Source organism: Scyliorhinus canicula, chromosome 3 (assembly GCF_902713615.1).
Source record: "Scyliorhinus canicula chromosome 3, sScyCan1.1, whole genome shotgun sequence".
Lineage (NCBI taxonomy): Eukaryota > Metazoa > Chordata > Chondrichthyes > Carcharhiniformes > Scyliorhinidae > Scyliorhinus > Scyliorhinus canicula.
In genome coordinates this window covers 105,675,156-105,693,014 of record NC_052148.1, presented here as the reverse complement: position 1 = coordinate 105,693,014, position 17,859 = coordinate 105,675,156, and the positions used below count along the sequence as shown (strand labels likewise).

General features: G+C 43.0%; 1 protein-coding gene across 3 annotated transcripts in view; it reads left to right on the top strand.

Annotated features, from left to right (window-relative positions):
* The window catches only part of trim23 (tripartite motif containing 23), a 41,938-nt gene that overhangs the window by 19,093 nt on the left and 4,986 nt on the right, over positions 1 to 17,859 (top strand). For all 3 annotated transcript variants that reach the window (XM_038791042.1, XM_038791041.1, XM_038791043.1), the window contains exons 6-9: positions 4,485 to 4,700; positions 9,353 to 9,487; positions 13,476 to 13,605; positions 14,056 to 14,166. In XM_038791042.1, the coding sequence (XP_038646970.1) occupies positions 4,485 to 4,700; positions 9,353 to 9,487; positions 13,476 to 13,605; positions 14,056 to 14,166 (592 nt within the window). The remainder of the gene's footprint in view (positions 1 to 4,484; positions 4,701 to 9,352; positions 9,488 to 13,475; positions 13,606 to 14,055; positions 14,167 to 17,859) is intronic.

Here is a 17,859-nt window from a genome sequence, read left to right as displayed (position 1 = left end):
ATTATTAAAAGCTGGCTGCTTGCGGCTGTTGCTCGTGGATTTGTGCGATTGGGAGCACCGCGACGGACGGCTCCGCGACCCTCCCAACACCCGCCCGCGACCCACCGGCGGGTTGTGCCCCTGAGTTTGACGATGCTTGGTTTATACCAACAAAAAGGAAGGACGGTAGAAAGAGGGAAAATCGACAGTGGATATCTAAGGAAATAAGGGAGAGTATCAAATTGAAGGAAAAAGCATATAGAGTGGCAAAGATTAGTGGGAGACTAGAGGACTGGGAAATCGTCAGGGGACAACAGAAAGCTACTAAAAGAGCTATAAAGAAAAGTAAGATAGATTATGAGAGTTAACTTGCTCAGAATATAAAAACAGATAGTAAAAGTTTCTACAAATATATAAAACAAAAAAGAGTGGCTAAGGTAAATATTGGTCCTTTAGAGGATGAGAAGGGAGATTTAATAATGGGAGATGAGGAACTGAAAGGGTTTTTTGGGTCGGTCTTCATAGTGGAAGACACAAATAACATGCCAGTGACTGATGGAAATGAAGCTATGACAGGTGAGGACCTTAAGATGATTGTTATCACTTAAGGAGGTAGTGATGGGCAAGCTAATGGGGCTAAAGGTAGGCAAGTCTCCTGGCCCTGATGGAATGCATCCCAGAGTGCTAAAAGAGATGGCGAGGGAAATTGCAAATGCACTAGTGATAATTTACCAAAATTCACTAGACTCTGGGGTGGTCCCGGCGGATTGGAAATTAGCAAACGTGACACCACTGTTTAAAAAAGGAGGTAGGCAGCGAGCGGGCAATTATAGGCCAGTGAGCTTAACTTCGGTAGGAGGGAAGATGCTGGAATCTATCATCAAGGAAGAAATAGCGAGGCATCTGGATGGAAATTGTCCCATTGGGCTGACGCAGCATGGGTTCATAAAAGGCAGGTCGTGCCGAACTAATTTAGTGGAATTTTTTGAGGACATTACCAGTGCGGTAGATAACGGGGAGCCAATGGATGTGGTATATCTGGATTTCCAGAAAGCCTTTGACAAGGTGCCACACAAAAGGTTGCTGCATAAGATAAAGATGCATGGCATTAAGGGTAAAGTAGTAGCATGGATAGAGGATTGGTTAATTAATAGAAAGCAAAGAGTGGGGATTAATGGGTGTTTCTCTGGTTGGCAATGATAAATTGCCCTTGGTGTCCAAAATTGCCCATAGTGTTGGGTGGGGTTACTGAGTTATGGGGATAGGGTGGAGGTGTTGACCTTGGGTAGGGGGGTAGGGTTCTCTTTCCAAGAGCTGGTGCAGACTCGATGGGCCGAATGGCCTCCTTTTGCACTGTAAATTCTATGTTCTATGTTATCACTAAGGAGGTAGGGATGGACAAGCTAATGGGGCGAAAGGTAGACAAGTCTCCTGGCCCTGATGGAATGCATCCCAGAGTGCTAAAAGAGATGGCTAGGTAAATTGCAAATGCACTAGTGATAATTTACCAAATTTCACTAGACTCTGGGGTGGTCCCGGCGGATAGGAAATTAGCAAACGTGACACTGTTTAAAAAAGGAGGTAGGCAGAAAGCGGGTAATTATAGGCCAGTTAGCATAACTTTGTTAGTAGGGAAGATGCTGGAATCTATCATCAAGGAAGAAATAGCGAGGCATCTGGATGGAAATTGTCCTATTGGGCAGACGCAGCATGGGTTCATAAAGGGCAGCTCGTGCCGAAATAATTTAGTGGAATTTTTTGAGGACAATACCAGTGCGGTAGATAATGGGGAGCCAATGGATGTGGTATATCTGGATTTCCAGAAAGCTTTTGACAAGGTGCCACATAAAAGATTGCTGCATTAGATAAAGATGCATGGCATTAAGGGTAAAGTAGTAGCATGGACAGAGGATTGGTTAATTAATAGAAAGCAAAGAGTGGGGATTAATGGGTGTTTCTCTGGTTGGCAATCAATAGCTAGTCGTGTCCCTCAGGGATCAGTGTTGGGCCCACAATTGTTCACAATTTACATAGATGATTTGGAGTTGGGGACCAAGTGCAATGTGTCCAAGTTTGCAGATGACACTAAGATGAGTGGTAAAGCATAAAGTGCAGAGGATAGCGGAAGTCTGCAGAGGAATTTGGATAGGTTAAGTGAATGGGGTAGGGTCTGGCAGATGGAATACAATGTTGACAAATGTGAGGTTATCCATTTTGGTCGGAATAACAGCAAAAGGGATTATTATTTAAATGATAAAATATTAAAACATGTTGCTGTGCAGAGCGACCTGGGTGTGCGAGTGCATGAGTCGCCAAAAGTTGGTTTACAGGTGCAACAGGTGATTAAGAAGGCAAATGGAGTTTTGTCTTTCATTGCTAGAGGATGGAGTTTAAGACTAGGGAGGTTATGCTGCAATTGTACAAGCTGTTAGTGAGGCCACACCCGGAGTAGTGTGTTCAGTTTTGGTCTCCTTACTTGAGAAAGGACATATTTGCACTGGAGGATGTGCAGAGGAGATTCACTAGGTTAATACCAGAGTTGAAGGGGTTGGATTACGAGGAGAGGTTGAGTAGACTAGGACTGTACTCGGAATTTAGAAGGATGTGGGGGGGATCTTATAGAAATATATAAAATTATGAAGGGAATAGATAGGATAGATATGGGCAGGTTGTTTCCACTGGCGGGTGAAAGCAGAACTAGGGGGCATAGCCTCAAAATAAGTGGAAGTAGATTTAGGACTGAGCTTAGGAGGAACTTCTTCACCCAAAGGGTTGTGAATCTATAGAATTCCTTGCCCAGTGAAGCAGTTGAGGCTCCTACATTAAATGTTTTGAAGATAAAGATAGATAGTTTTTTGAAGAATAAAGGGATTAAGGGTTATGGCATTCGGGCCAGAAAGTGGAGCTGAGTCCACAAAAGATCAGCCATGATCTCATTGAATGGCGGAGCAGGCACGAGGGGCCAGATGGCCTACTCTGCTCCTAGTTCTTATGTTCTTATGACAGACAATGCTTCAGTGACTAGAAGCCAGTGTCCAGTGGCATACCACAGGGATCTGTGCTGGGTCCCCTTTTGTTTGTCAGTCATAAAAATGACTAAGATGACTATGTGGGGGGGTAAGATCAGTAGATTTGCGGATGGCACAAAGATTGCCTGGGTGGTTAACAATTAGGTTGAGTGTCTTGGGATACAGGAAGATATAGATGGGGTGGTCAAATGGGCAGAAAAGTGGCAGATAGAATTTAACCCTGAGAAGTATGAGGTGATACACTTTGGAAGGGGTAATGTGACTAGGAAGTATTCAATGAATGACATGACACTGGGAAGTTCTGAGGAACAATGGGATCATGGCATAGAACATTACAGCGCAGTACGGGCCCTTCGGCCCTCGATATTGCGCCGACCTGTGAAACCATCTGAAGCCTATCTGACCTACACTATTCCATTTTCATCCATATGTCTATCCAGTGACCACTTAAATGCCCTTAAAGTTGGCGAGTCTACTACTGTTGCAGGCAGGGCGTTCCACACCCCTACTACTCTCTGAGTAAAGTAAAACCAACCCCGACACTGGGGAGAACGTGCAGACTCCGCACAGACAGTGACCCAGTGGGGAATCGAACCTGGGACCCTGAAACTGAGAAGCGACAGTGCTAACCACGTGCTACCATACTACGCGGTTTCTCGGCATGTTTGTCCATAGATCTCTGAAGGCAGAAGGACAGGTTAATAGGGTGGTGAAAAAAGCATGTGGGACACTTGCCTTTATCAATCAAGGTATAGATTACAAAAGCAGGGAGGTCATGTTGGAGTTATATAGAACTTTGGTGAGGTTGAAAAGGTGTGATTGCACTGGAGCGGGTGCAGAGGCGATTCACCAGAATGCTGCCTGGGATGGAACATTTAAGATATGAAGAGGGGTTGGATAGGCTTGGGCTGTTTTCGCTGGAGCAGAGAAGATTGAGTGCCGACCTGATCAAGGTATACAGGATTATGAGGGTCATTGACAGGATTAGTAGGGAGCAGGTGATCCCCTCAGTTGAAGGGTCATAATAAGGAGACACAAGATCAGGGGCAGGAAGTTTAGGGGGGATTTGAGAAAAAACTCTTCTACACAGAAAGTGTTGACGGTCTGGAATGCACTGCCTGGGAGGTTTATAAAGACGGGTTGCCTCACATTCTTGAAAACGTACCTGGATGAATACTTGGCATGTCATAACATTCAAGGCTATGGGCCAAGTGCTGGCAAATGGGATTAGGTAGGCAGGTGAGGTGTATTTCATGCGCGGTGCAGACCAATGGGCCGAAGGATCTCTTCTTCACTATTATTCTGTGATGTCTGCAGCAACTATGGAGAGAGAAACAGAGTTAACGTTTCAAGTCCATATTACTTTTGTTAGCTGGGTGTACTAAATAAGATCTATTTTGATAAAGCCACCTTAGAGCTTACAATATACCTGATATGAATATGGTCCATATTAATTCTTATTTGCCCCTCTGATAGGTTCCGGGCAGTGCTGAGAATGCACGTTCCTGTGTTCGTGCATATTTTGCAGAACTGCATGAAACCCTCTTTCGGCAGGAGGAAATGGCACTGAGTGTAGTTGACGCTCACGTACGGGAGAAATTGATATGGCTGAGACAACAACAAGAGGACATGACAATTCTACTGTCTCAGGTTTCAACAGCTTGTCTTCACTGTGAAAAAACATTACAACAGGTAGGTGTTGAGTCCATGAAACACCATTAATATGTAACCCTTATTCAAGATCGTTAAACCGGTCATAAAACCCATATCTATTGCCCACATTTGTTTGGCACAAAGATTTTAATCTTGCATTTCTCTTAGAGGAAGAATCGTACCTTTTAAAAATCATACCTTGAGATTGGCTCTCCAGCATTTTTTCAAATGGAATAGGGGAACCCCCCCTCCCCCCACCACATAGATACCCTTCTGATTTCTCAACTTGCTGAAGCAGTTCCAGTAATTAAGATTGGGCATGGCTGATGAAAAATGAAGGAATGAGATTGAAGCGGGGGGAATGATTAAATAATAATAATGGAACACCTATTTCAGCTGTACTGAAATTCAGTGAAGTGTATGAATGGATAATACTAGAAATGGACCATCTGCAGCTCTGGTTGAATGCAAATTTAATTTTAAGACAATAATAAAATTGGTAACTGCCTTTTTCACAACAGTAATTTTGAAAACTCTTGGTGGCTTTCTATTAATTGTAAAATGTGGTGGATATTTCTTTCATTTTAAATCTATATAATGTAATTAATGAAAAAAAAACAAGAAAAATGAAGTAAATTTCTAATAGAAAGAAAGGCTTGCATTTATATAACACCTTTCACAACACGGTGGCACAGTGGTTAGCTCTGCTGCCTCACAGCACAGGGACATGGGTTTAATTCCAGCCTTGGGTGACTGTGTGGAGTTTGCACATTCTCTCTGTGTCTGTGTGGGTTTTTTCTGGATGCTCTGGTTTCCTCCCACAGCCCAAAGATGTGCAGGTTAGGTGGATTGGCCATGGTAAATTTCCCTTTAGTATCCAGAGATTTGCAGGTTAGGTTGAATATTTCCGGGGATAGGACGGGGGAGTGGACCTAGGTAGAATGCTCTTTTGGAGGGTCAGTGCAGACTCGATGGGCTTCCTTCTGCAATGTAGGGATGTCCCAAAACACTTCACAGCCAAATAATGTCCTTTTGAACTGTAGTCACTTTGTAATGTTTTTCATTGGAGCTAAAGGCACTGATTTGAAAATAACAGTGAGAAGTACACTTGAGAGTGTAGCCTCTTCATCCAAAGTTTGTTTTCCTGTTGTTACGATCTCTATAGAGACCGATAACTGGAAGTTCAAATTTCTTTTCATAAGATCCAAAAGAATGACATGGTAAGATTTCACATTTTAAGACGTTTATTCTAATGTGACTTAAAAACAATATTAACTAAACACTATCTTTTTAGGGAACTTGTACTTTAAACCACAGAACGGAATACACCACTTATTCTTAGCCCAACCGAAGAAATATATCTAGGTAGAAATGCTAATTAGCTATCCTCGAGAGCCCAACTCTCTCATCTTGGAACTAAATGGACAACACTTTTCTGGGACATGGGGAATCAGTCTCCACTGTTGGCAGCACACAGGCTGATGCCATTATCTGCAAGAGCAAATATCTTGCTTTTTCATCCCAGTAAAACAATCTAAGTCTTCCTTTGATCTCTAACAATCAAACCATCCCGACTTACTATCGGGCAGACTTCAGAATAGGTTGCATGATCTCCTTCATTTGACCTCAAATATAAAGACACGGTCCGAAGACAACATAATCTTATGGATGACTGTTGCAGGTCTCATTCTAATGCTGTTATAAACCTGCTTGATGCATGCTCTTGTTTCTTGCTTTCTACTTTTTCGTATATTTACATCCTGGCAGACCTCCAAAGTGGCATAGATTGGAAATTCAGTTTATCAAGGATTATAATTTCAACCCTTCACTTGTTTTGTGAATCCTGTGAGTCAGAAGCTTGTGGATTCTAGCCCACTCTAAAAGTTGAGCACACACACGAGGCTTTCATTTCATTGGAGCTAAAGGCACTGATTTGAAAATACCAGTGAGAAGTACACTTGAGAGTGTAGCCTCTTCATCCAAAGTTTGTTTTCCTGTTGTTACGATCTCTATAGAGACCGATAACTGGAAGTTCAAATTTCTTTTCATAAGAGCCAAAAGAATGACATGGTAAGATTTCACATTTTAAGACGTTTATTCTAATGTGACTTAAAAACAATATTAACTAAACACTGCAACAGTGAGGGAGTGCTGCACTGTCGGAAGTGCCATCTTTTGGATGAGTCATTAAACTGAGGCCCCATCTATCTGTTGTCATGTATGTAAAAGATGCTATGTCAACCAACCTCACCAAAATATTTTGCCTGGCATTTCATCTTACTCGCTATTTGTTAAACCGTGTTATATAAAATAACTCCATAACAACAGTGACTGCTTTTCAAAAGGCAAACCATTGGTTTGAAAGTGCTTTTGCCTCCCACTGTTGTTCGCGTTAGCCATAGAGCTGCTGGCAATTGCACTGAGAGCTGCAAGGGGCTGGAAAGGGCAGGTTCCAGGGGGGAGTGGAACATAGCGTCTCGCTTTTTGCAGACTACCTACTCCTGTATGTATCTGACCCAGCAGAGGGGATGGAAGAAATCATGAGGGTTCTGGGGAAATTTGGCCGGTTTTCGGGGTACAAACTAAATATGGGGAAAAGTGAGATGTTTGTGGCCCAGACGAGGGTACAGAAGAGGCGACTGGGGGGACTGCTCTTTAGAGTAGTAGAGGGAAGCTTTTGGTACCTAGGCATCCAAGTGGCGCGGGAATGGAAACGGCTGCATAAACTAAATTTGGCCCGACTAGTAGACCAAATGAAGGACGATTTTAGGAGGTGGGACGCGCTCGGGAGGGTGCAGACGGTGAAGATGGTGGTCCTCCCGGGATTTCTGTTTCAGTGTCTCTCCATCTTTATTCTGCGGTCCTTTTTTAAACGGGTCAAAAAAGTAATCACTGGCGTTGTATGGGCGGGCAAGACCCCGCAAGTAAAAAAGGCATTGCTTGAGCGGAGCCGGGGAAAGGGCGGGCTGGCGCTGCCGAACTTCAGTAATTACTATTGGGCGGCGAATATAGCCATGATCAGGAAGTGGGCGTTAAGGGGAGGGTCGGCATGGGAGCGTATGGAGGCGGCTTCACGCAACGGCACCAGCTTGGGGGCGTTGATAATGGCGCCTCTGCCGTTCCCGCCGGCAGAGTACTCCACCAGCCCCGTGGTGGTGGCGGCCCTGAGATTCTGGGGGCAATGGAGGAGACATGTGGGATCGGAGGGAGCATTAGTGTGGTCTCCAATCTGTAATAATCACCGGTTTGCCCTGGGAAGGATGGACGGGGGGTTTCGGAGAAGGCAGAGAGCAGGGATAGAGAGGATGTGGTATATGTTTATAGAGGGGAGCTTTCCTAACCTGAGGGAGGTGGAGGGGAAATTTGGATTGGTGAGGGGAACAAATTTAGGTGCCTGCAGGTGCGGGACTTTCTATGTAGGCAGGTTTCAACCTTCCCGCACCTACTACCAAGGGGGATACATGATAGGGTAGTTTCCAGAGGGTGGGTGGGATAAGGGAGCGTCTCTGACATCTACAAGGAACTTATGAGGTCAGAGGGGACGCAGACGGAGGAGCTGAAGCGCAAATGGGAAGAGGAGCTGGGCGGAGAAATAGAGGATGGTCTCTGGGCGGACGCGTTGAGTAGAGTCAACGCGTCCACAACACATGCCAGGCTCAGCCTGATACAGTCTAAGGTCGTTCATTGGGCTCACATGATAGTGACCCGGATTAGCAGATTCTTTTGTGTAGAAGATAGATGTGCCAACTGTGCGGGAGGGCCAGCGAACCATGTCCACATGTTCTGGACATGCCCAAAGCTTAGGGGGTTTTGTCAGGGGTTTGCAGATGTCATGTCCACGGTGTTAAAAACAAGGGTGGCACTGAGTCTAGAGGTGGCGATTCTCGGGGTGTTGGAAGATCCGGGAATCCAGGATGAGAAAGAGGCAGACGTTCTGGCCTTTGCTTGCCTGGTAGCCTGGAGACGGATATTATTAGCTTGGAGGGACTCAAAGCCTCCGAAGTCGGAGACCTGGCTATCTGACATGGCTAGCTTTCTCTGTTTGGAGAAAATCAAGTTGCCCCTGAGAGGGTCAATGTTAAGGTTCGCCCAGAGGTGGCATCCATTCGTCAACTTCTTTGTGGAAAATTAATCGTCAGCAGAAGGGGGAGTGGGGTTAGCTTAGCTTGGAGTAGGGGGTTAATAAAGGTGGGACCTGTAAGGGAGGAAGACGACTTTTGCGCTATGTTTATAAATTCATGTACATTTCTTATTTTTCTTTTGTTGTAAAGCCATAAATACCTCAATAAAATGTTTATTTTAAAAAAAGAAAGTGCTTTTGAACATCTTGATGACGTGATAATGTGCTGTATGAATGGAAGTTCACTCAAAAGTTAATATGCAACAAGATTAGTTGCATCATTGAATTAAAAACAGGAAGTTTCGTAAAATCAGAGCATAAGTCAGTATCTAAAAACAATGTAATGATATGTTTTGAGTGTGTAATAAATCAGAACAAAAGATTGTGTTTTGCATATTGTTTATCTTTTGATTTTTCTCATTAGTTAATCCTGCATCAACACACAGCTTTACTGATGTTTTACAAAGTTATGTTGCACCACAATGCTTCATCTACTTTTAAATATAATGAAATGCAGTCCTTGCACTGGTAGTTGAGCTCAGTGTGATTGATGTTTTTTTTTCCTGGCTAGGATGACTGTCGTGTGGTGATGGCCAAACAGGAGATAACCCGTTTGCTGGAAACGTTACAGAAACAACAACAACAGTTTACAGAACTCGCTGATCACATTCAGCTGGATGCTAGTATCCCTGTCACCTTCACAAAGGTGCAGTATCTTTTCCTGATCATTCAGTGGTTCCTTTGAGGCTTAATCTGCTTTATCTTCTTTTCATCTAGTTGTATTGATTGCCAAGCAAAAGTTGTCAATTTTTTTTGGCACACTACTGCAAACACAATTCTTTGGCCTGCCAAATCAGTTGAAGAAAGTATAACAAAAATACTTAATTTGCTTATCCCAGTTAACCATCTTCAAATAAAACAAGCAATATGAATGTGGAATGAATGCTTCTTTATCCTTTAAAGCACAATAAAAATAATCAACAATTATAAGTAACTCAAACTGGGCCAGGTTACAACATTGGGACCACTGTTCCCACTAAACTATGCAGTGCACTGCCACACAGCAGCCCAGAACTTTCTGCTCGGAGGACAATCGGGCCGAGCACAGGAAGTGATCCCTTCATGTTGTCTGCTATGTGGCAATTTTAAAAGGACAGCAGAGTGCAAAAATGGGCACGCACAGGAAAGTAAAGAAAATTTGGACAATAGAAAAAAGAAACAAGACAAAATAAAATTGATAAAGCATTAAAATGAAAGGTTGAATTAAAAAGAAAAAAGCCAAAAATGGACAAAGGCAATTTTGTATAAACAGTACATAGGTGGCACGGTGCCACAGTAGTTAGCACAGCTGCCTCACGGCACGAAGGACCCGGGTTCGATCTCGGCCCTGGGTCACTGTCCGTATGGAATTTGCACATTCTCCCCGTATCTGCGTGGGTCTCGCCTCCACAACCCAAAGATGATAGTTGAATTGGTCACGCTAAATTGCCCCTTAATTGGGGGCACTTTAGAGATTACCCTAAAAACCTCCTTCCGGTAATCCTCCAGCTTTGGACAAGACCAAAACATACGAACATGGTTTGGACCCCCCCCCCCCCACCAAAGAGCCGGCTCATCCTCGCCCTTGTGAAGTGTGCTCTATATACCTCCTTCAGCTGTATCAGCCCCAACCTCACTCACGAGGTGGAGGCGTTCACCCTCCGGAGCACCTCACACTAGAACCCCTCCTCCATATCCCCGCCCAACTCTTCCTCCCACTTTGCCTTGATCACTTCCAGTGGTGCCTTCTCCAGTTCCAAAATAGCCCTGTAAACCATCGACAATACCCCCTTCTCCAGTCCCTCTGTCGTCAGCACCTCCTCCGGCAATGTGGAAGCCGGCTCTACCGGGAAGCTCTGTACCTCCTTTCTGACAAAGTCTCGAACCTCCATGTATCTAAATATTTCCCCCTGCTCCAGCCCATACTTCCCTCCCAGCTGGCTACTGGCTGAGTTGACCAGGTCTTGAAGCAGAAAATTGAGGCTAGACATGCAAAGCAGGTGACGTCTTTCGGGACTTGCAAAGCACGTCTTTCGGGACTTGTGGGAGGAAACTGGAGCACCCAGAGGAAACCTACATTGACGCCGCACTAGTCACCCACACAGAAACATCGCTATAAGGACTGTCTTTCATGCTTGTAACTTGTTCTCCTTGACAAAAGTGTCAAGAAAACTGTGGCCATGGAACTCTGCCTCTACTCACACTAAGTAACACCCCCTGAAAGTAGTTATCAGATGCTGCTACCTCAGGTCCACGGTGACAGACAGTGTGTCCCTTCATGCAGAATTTGATACACACATTGGAAAAGCAGCTACCATCTTTGGCTGATTCATGAAAGGTGCATAGGGTAACATCAAGCTTGCTCTTGGGACCAAGCTGATGGTTTATAAGACCTGTGTTCTCAGTAACTGGTTGTATGGCTGTGAAATATGGACAAGTTAAATCTATCAAGAAAAGAAGCTGAATAATGTTTGTCTTTGCTGTCTACGGCACATTATGGGTATATTGTGGCAGGACAAAATCATGAATGTGGCTGCCCTCTCAGACCGAGCTCCCACATTTGAGAGCACTTCTCAAACACAAGCAGCTTCTTTAGCTCAGATACATCTGCAAGATGGGAAATGGTCACATGACCAAGAATGCTCTGTGTGGTGAGGTAACCAGAGCCAGACGAATCGGTGGGATTTGGATTGGATATGGGTTAATTGTCATGTGTACCGTTGTACAGTGAAAAATGTATTGTTCTGTGTACAGTCCAGACAGATCATTCCATACATGAAAAAACATAGGACATACGATAGATACACAATGTCAATCCTATACATAGGTATCGAGTGAAGTAGTACTACTCAGTAGATAGGCTCCGTGGAGAGATCAGTTCAGTCCATAAGATGGTCATTCAGGAGTCTGGTAACAGTGGAAAAGAAGTTGTTTTTGAATCTGTTTGTGTGTTCTCAGCATTTTGTATCTCCTGCCCGATGGAAGAGGTTGGAAGAGAGAATAACCCGGGTGGGAGGGGTCTTTGATTATGTCATCAAAATCCATAAACTATACCTCCTGGAAAAGCAAAGTCAGCAGATGCATGGAAGCACCACATCTGCAATTTCCCCTCCAAGTCGCACATCATCCAGATTTGCAACTATATCACAGTCTTCTCTGTCACAGAGTCAAAATCAGAGAATCATAGAATTTACAGTGCATAAGCAGGCCATTCGGCCCATCATGTCTAGCACCAGCCCTTGGAAAAAGTACCCTATTTAAGCCCACGCCTACACCCAGTAACCCCACCTAACCTTTTGAACACTTCAGGGGAATTTAGAGGGATGTGATAGGTGTGGGCATGGGGTGGAGGATAGGTGTGGACGCTGTATGGGGAATCCTGCGAACCATGTCCATATGTTATGGGCATATCCAAGGCTGAGGGGTTTCTGGCGGGGGTTTGCTGACGTCATGTCAGAGGTCTTAAAGTGAGTGTGGTGCCGAGTCCAGAAGTGGCAATCTTTGGTGTGTCGGAAGACCCGGGAGCCCAGGGGGTGGGAGAGGCCGACGTCCTGGCCTTTGCCTCCATGGTGGCCCGGAGTCAGATCTTACTAGGATGGAGGGACTTGGAACACCTGCAGTTGGGGCTATGGGTTAGCGACATGGCGGCGTTTCTCAGACTCGAGAAAATTAAATTCGCCTTGAGGGGTTCGTTGCAGGGGTTTGCTCGGAGGTGGCAGCCGTTTATTATAATAATAATAATGATCACTTTTTGTCACAAGTCGACTTTTTCGAGAAAAATTAAGCTGTCAGCAGGGCAGGGCAGGGGGTAAGAGGCGTGGGAGAGACAGTGAGGGCAGGAGAACAAACGGAGGGGGGCAAAGGTGGCACTGTTTATGTAAGACATGTTGGCTGGGGTCTGTGCTCGGGGAGGGGGGTTTGTTGGTTATATTGCTGTGTTTTTGTTGTTGAAATTTAATGTTTAAAATTGTTAAAATTATAAATGCCTCAATGAAATATTTTCTTAAAAAAAGGGGGGGCAATTTAGCATGGCCAATCCACATAACCTGCACATATTTAGACCGTGGGAGGAACCCGGAGGAAACCCACACAGACACAGGGAGAAAGTGCAAACTCCACACAGTCACCCGAGGCCAGAATTGATCCCGGGTCCCTGGAGCTGTGATGCAGCAGTGCTAACCACTGCCACTGTGCCGCCCTGAATACCAAAACTCCCTTCCCAACAGCTCTGTGGGTGTATCCATACCACACAAACTGCAGCAAAACAAAAAATAAATGCTACTTCCTTGTGTGTTTTTTGTTCTTCCCTCCTCACCCTTTTCCATCATTTTTTTCTTTGTCTTGTTTATATAATTACTTTTCAGCGCTGATGAAGGGTGTACACTTGAAACATGAACTTGCATATTCTTACCAGAGATGTTGTTGACTGAGAGCATTTTTTGTTCTGGTACCAAATAAGAGTCTGAATTATTATATTGGCAAATAATCAAATGGGTGTATATCAAATATTTGTTTCACTTTTAAAATCAACTTTGACCCAATGTAACTATCGGGTGGTGTAAAATCTTATCAAAAAGGCAAATTGATTTTGAAGTTGAATTTGTATTTATTGCAAAGGAGTGAAGATAAGTTCAAATTACATTTTTCCCCAATAGGATAACCGAGTCCATATTGGGCCCAAGATGGAGATACGTGTAGTCACTATCGGACTGGATGGAGCAGGCAAAACAACCATTCTCTTCAAACTGAAGCAGGATGAATTTATGCAGCCTATTCCTACTATAGGTAATTTACATAGGCTCTTAGTGCTCATTATTGCTTTGTTAGTAACAGTAAATGTTCACATGCTCTATCTTTCAGAATAATTAATTGGTATATTTACTTTCATACAGTTGAAAACCACATTTGTATTATTTCTATAAGTATCTCTGCACTCAAGATCAATCTTTGAAAATGCTGAGATTAGAGCTGCTGAGACTAATAATGACAAATGTTTCTCAATGTTTGGCCATCCACAGCAGTTGAATAAGCAGTGTCTCTTTTCTCTTTCTCTCCCAGCACCTCTTTGTCTGTCTTTGTGTGCATCTCCCGATCAATTATTATTTTTCAATGCAGTGTCTTTCAAATTGAAGCCTGAATTTCAATTTATGACTTTAGTTTTAGGATGGCTTCTTATTTTTGTCAACGTTATCTCATGAAACTGTAAAATTAACACTTTCTCCCCCTCCATTGCAGGTTTTAACGTAGAAACTGTAGAATACAAAAATTTAAAATTTACTATTTGGGATGTAGGAGGCAAGCATAAACTGAGGCCACTTTGGAAGCATTATTACCTCAACACACAAGGTAAAGCAATTTCTATTTGTGTGGACACTTTGGTAGTTAGTATCCATGTAGATGATTATACTGTTGTGGCACACAGGTACTGTGTATCCTGCTTGTTACTGGATATACTCTTCCAATTTTCTTTCCCTTACTAGGCTTTTCACAGTAACTTCATAAGCGATTATTATTATTATTATTATTATTATTATATTTGCTGCTGTACATGAATTTTTATTCATTTATTAGATTATTGACTGCATTGATATTTTTCTGTTTGCTGGATTTTGCTATGAAAATCTTTAAATTAAAAAAGAATTCAACAACTTGGGTCCAGATTTTGAGATCAAGATAAGGGAAGGATGTGAACCATTCATTGTGCTTCCAGCTGCCTTTGATCATACGAATTAGGAGCAGGAGTAGGCACTCAGCCTCTCAGGACTCTTCTGCCATTCAATAAGATCATGGTTGATCTGATGGTGATCCCAACTTCACATTCCCGTGTACCCTTGATAACCTTTCACCCCTTGAAACATTAATACTAATCCACATACCTTTCTTAAAAATATTCAAAGACAATCTTTAGTTGAAGAGAGTTCCAAAGATTCTCAACCCTCCGAGAAAAAACAAATTGTGGTCATCTCTGTCTTAAATGGGCAACCCCTTATTTTTAAACAGTGGCCCCTCGTTCTACTAGTTCTATATTCTCCCACAAGAGGAAACATCTTTTCCACATAACACCTTGTCAAGACCCCTCAGGATTTTATGTTTCAATCAGCTTGCCTCTTACTCTTCTAAACTCGAGTGGGGCAGCACGGTAGCATAGTCGTTAGCACAGTTGCTTTACAGCTCCAGGGTCCCAAGTTCGATTCCTGGCTTGGGTCACTCTCTGTGTGGAGTCTGCACGTTCTCCCCGAGTCTGCGTGGGTTTCCTCCGGGTGCTCCGGTTTCCTCCCACAGTCCAAAGATGTGCGGGTTAGGTGGATTGGCCATGCTAAATTGCCCTTAGTGTCCAAAAAGGTTAAGTGGGGGTTACGGGGATAGGGTAGAGATACGGGGATAGGGTAGAGGTTAATACTGTGTTTAAATTAAAGTTAGTTTTAACATAAAAGATACCTATGGGTCAATGTTATCGCTCCTAAAAGTCACTTTTTCTTAGTTTTACAAATTGCAAATTGTTGGGTTTTTACTTGGGATCCTAACAACCTGCAAACCAGCCTGTTGTAATTCACGCTCTAGGATACCCAGATCACTTGGTATCTCGGAGCTGCAATTTCTCACCATTTATAGAATAAGCTTTTTAAAATTATTTTTGCCAAAATGGACAATTTTAGATTTTCCTGCATTATACTCCATTTGCTAGATCTTTCACTCATTTAACCTATCTGTGTCCCTTTGAAGCCTTTTTATGTCCTCTTCACAACTTACTTTCCTACCTACCTTTGTGTCATCAGCAAATTTAGCAACCATATCATTGGTCTCTTTATCCATGCCATTTTAAATAAATTGTAAAACGTTGAGGCCCCAGCACTGATTCTTGTGGCACACAATTTGTTATATCTTACCAACCAGAGAATGGCCCATTTGTGCCTAGTCTGTTTTCTGTTAACTAGCAAATCTTCTATCCTTGCCAGTATGTTGCACTATAAGCTTCTTATTTTCCCCAATAACCTAGGTATTAACCTTATCAATTATTTTTACTATTAATTCAAGGGATGTGGCTTGGCCAGCATTTATTGCCTATCCCTAATTGTCTTTGAACTGCCTTCTGGAAATCTAAGTACAGTTCATCCACCAGTTCCGGTTGATCAACAGAATGTGTTACTACTTCAAAGAACTGCAGTAGGTTGGTTAAACCCTCACAAAACCACGTTGACGCTGCCTGATTGAATTTTTCTAAGTGCCCTGCTATAACATCTTTAACAGGGCAGATCCGGTGATCCTCAAACGCACATGAGTACATTCGTGCATAGGGGTAGTTCCAGGGAAGTATAAAGAAACTCCATGATAACTTGCTCTGTATCTGATTGTTACCTTACCACGTGTGTATTAATAAAGATCCTGGTTTGGACAAGTCACAAGCAATTCTGTGGATTGCTTGCTAGACATAGAACACTGAACATAACACCTGGGATGAAGTCCATCAGGATCAGCGGATATGTCGGTCCGCCGCTCCAACAGTTTGCTCAGTACCACCTCCTTGGTGGTTATAATGTTTTTGAATTCCTCACTTCCATTTACTATTTTTTCTGGGATGTTACTGGTCTCCTTCATAGTGAAAATACCTACTCAATAATCTGCCATTTTGTTTCCTATTTATTTACTTTCTATAGGACCAACGTTCACTTTGTTAACTCGGTATATTAAAATAATTACAGAGACTCTTACTAGCCGTCTTAATATTTCTAGCTATCTTTCCCCTCGTACTCTAATTTTCCCCTCCTTTTCGTCATACAGATTGATCATGAGCTTTTGTTTTCGCAACTTGCAGGATTTGCATCCTTTTCAGCATGGCACTCTCTAGAAAGGGAATCTGTAGCGTGTGAGAATAGGGAAAATAAGAACATGTCTCCTCAATCAATCAGATTGGAAGAATCTTCACAGGCATACAGAATCTAAATGAGGAAGTATGGAAGACAATATTTAATTAACTGCAAAATAGTGTACAGAAAGTGAAATAGAAAGAAAGATAGGTAGATTAAAAGAGTGATAAGAGATGGAAGTAAAAATAAATAAATGTCCAGCAATAATGACATTTTGAAGGAATGAGACTCCACACTTGCAAAATTAAATTTACAGAGCTAGGGAAGTTATTTTGCTGTAATGAAGACTCTGCATGCAATTTAAAATTCACCTATACGCGAATGCACCAACCCTAACTTTCTCTGGCCTGTTTAATGGTTAAGTGCTGCAACTTCATGCCGTTCATGTGTTTGAATGCTGAATCATTGTGAGCTATCATTGTAGCAAAGCGTGTGAAGGTGCAGAAGAACCTCTGGCAGCAACCTCTGGTTTTCCATGTCTAACTGAGTAGATGAGGATGCTAGAAATGTTGTCCAATTTATACTCAACGGTGAGCATGGATAGTCTCACCCTTATTCCTATAACAAATCTGGAACTTTTATATCTTACAAAATACCTTTACGTTACTACTTACTTTAGCATGACAGGAAAATCGAATAATGGAATGTCTAGTTTGGTTATCTATTCGATGGTGCCGTGAAATACCAAGTGGACAAATGAAGTGTCTCCCACCACAGATCTTAGTGGGCAGGTTGATGTGATGTTTCATGGACGTAGATGCACTTAGGACCGCCCCTCATGTTCCACTCATGGGTCAGATGGTTACATACCTCATTCCCTTTGAGGACTTGATTAAATGCTGGATGAAGCCAGGGTCCTTTGCAGTTGGGGTCAGCAATGAACTGTTGGTTCTTTATGCTGCAAGTGTCTCATTCCACCCATTTGGATAGTTGGTGGATACTGCCTGCATTAATTTTAGCTGCTGTTTCCCAGAATGGCCAATGTGATTTGAAGTTTTTTGGGGGGGGAGTGGGTTTTCAAGTCTATGCGAATGGGAAGCTTGGGAATGCTCATGGCTTTTTCCATCTAAAGAAGCACAATTTGCGACAAATGGCAAGCAGGACAATGTGAACCTAAAGTCCCTGACATTGCCCTCATGGTGGTGTTTTACTTAACATTCGTCACACAAAGATA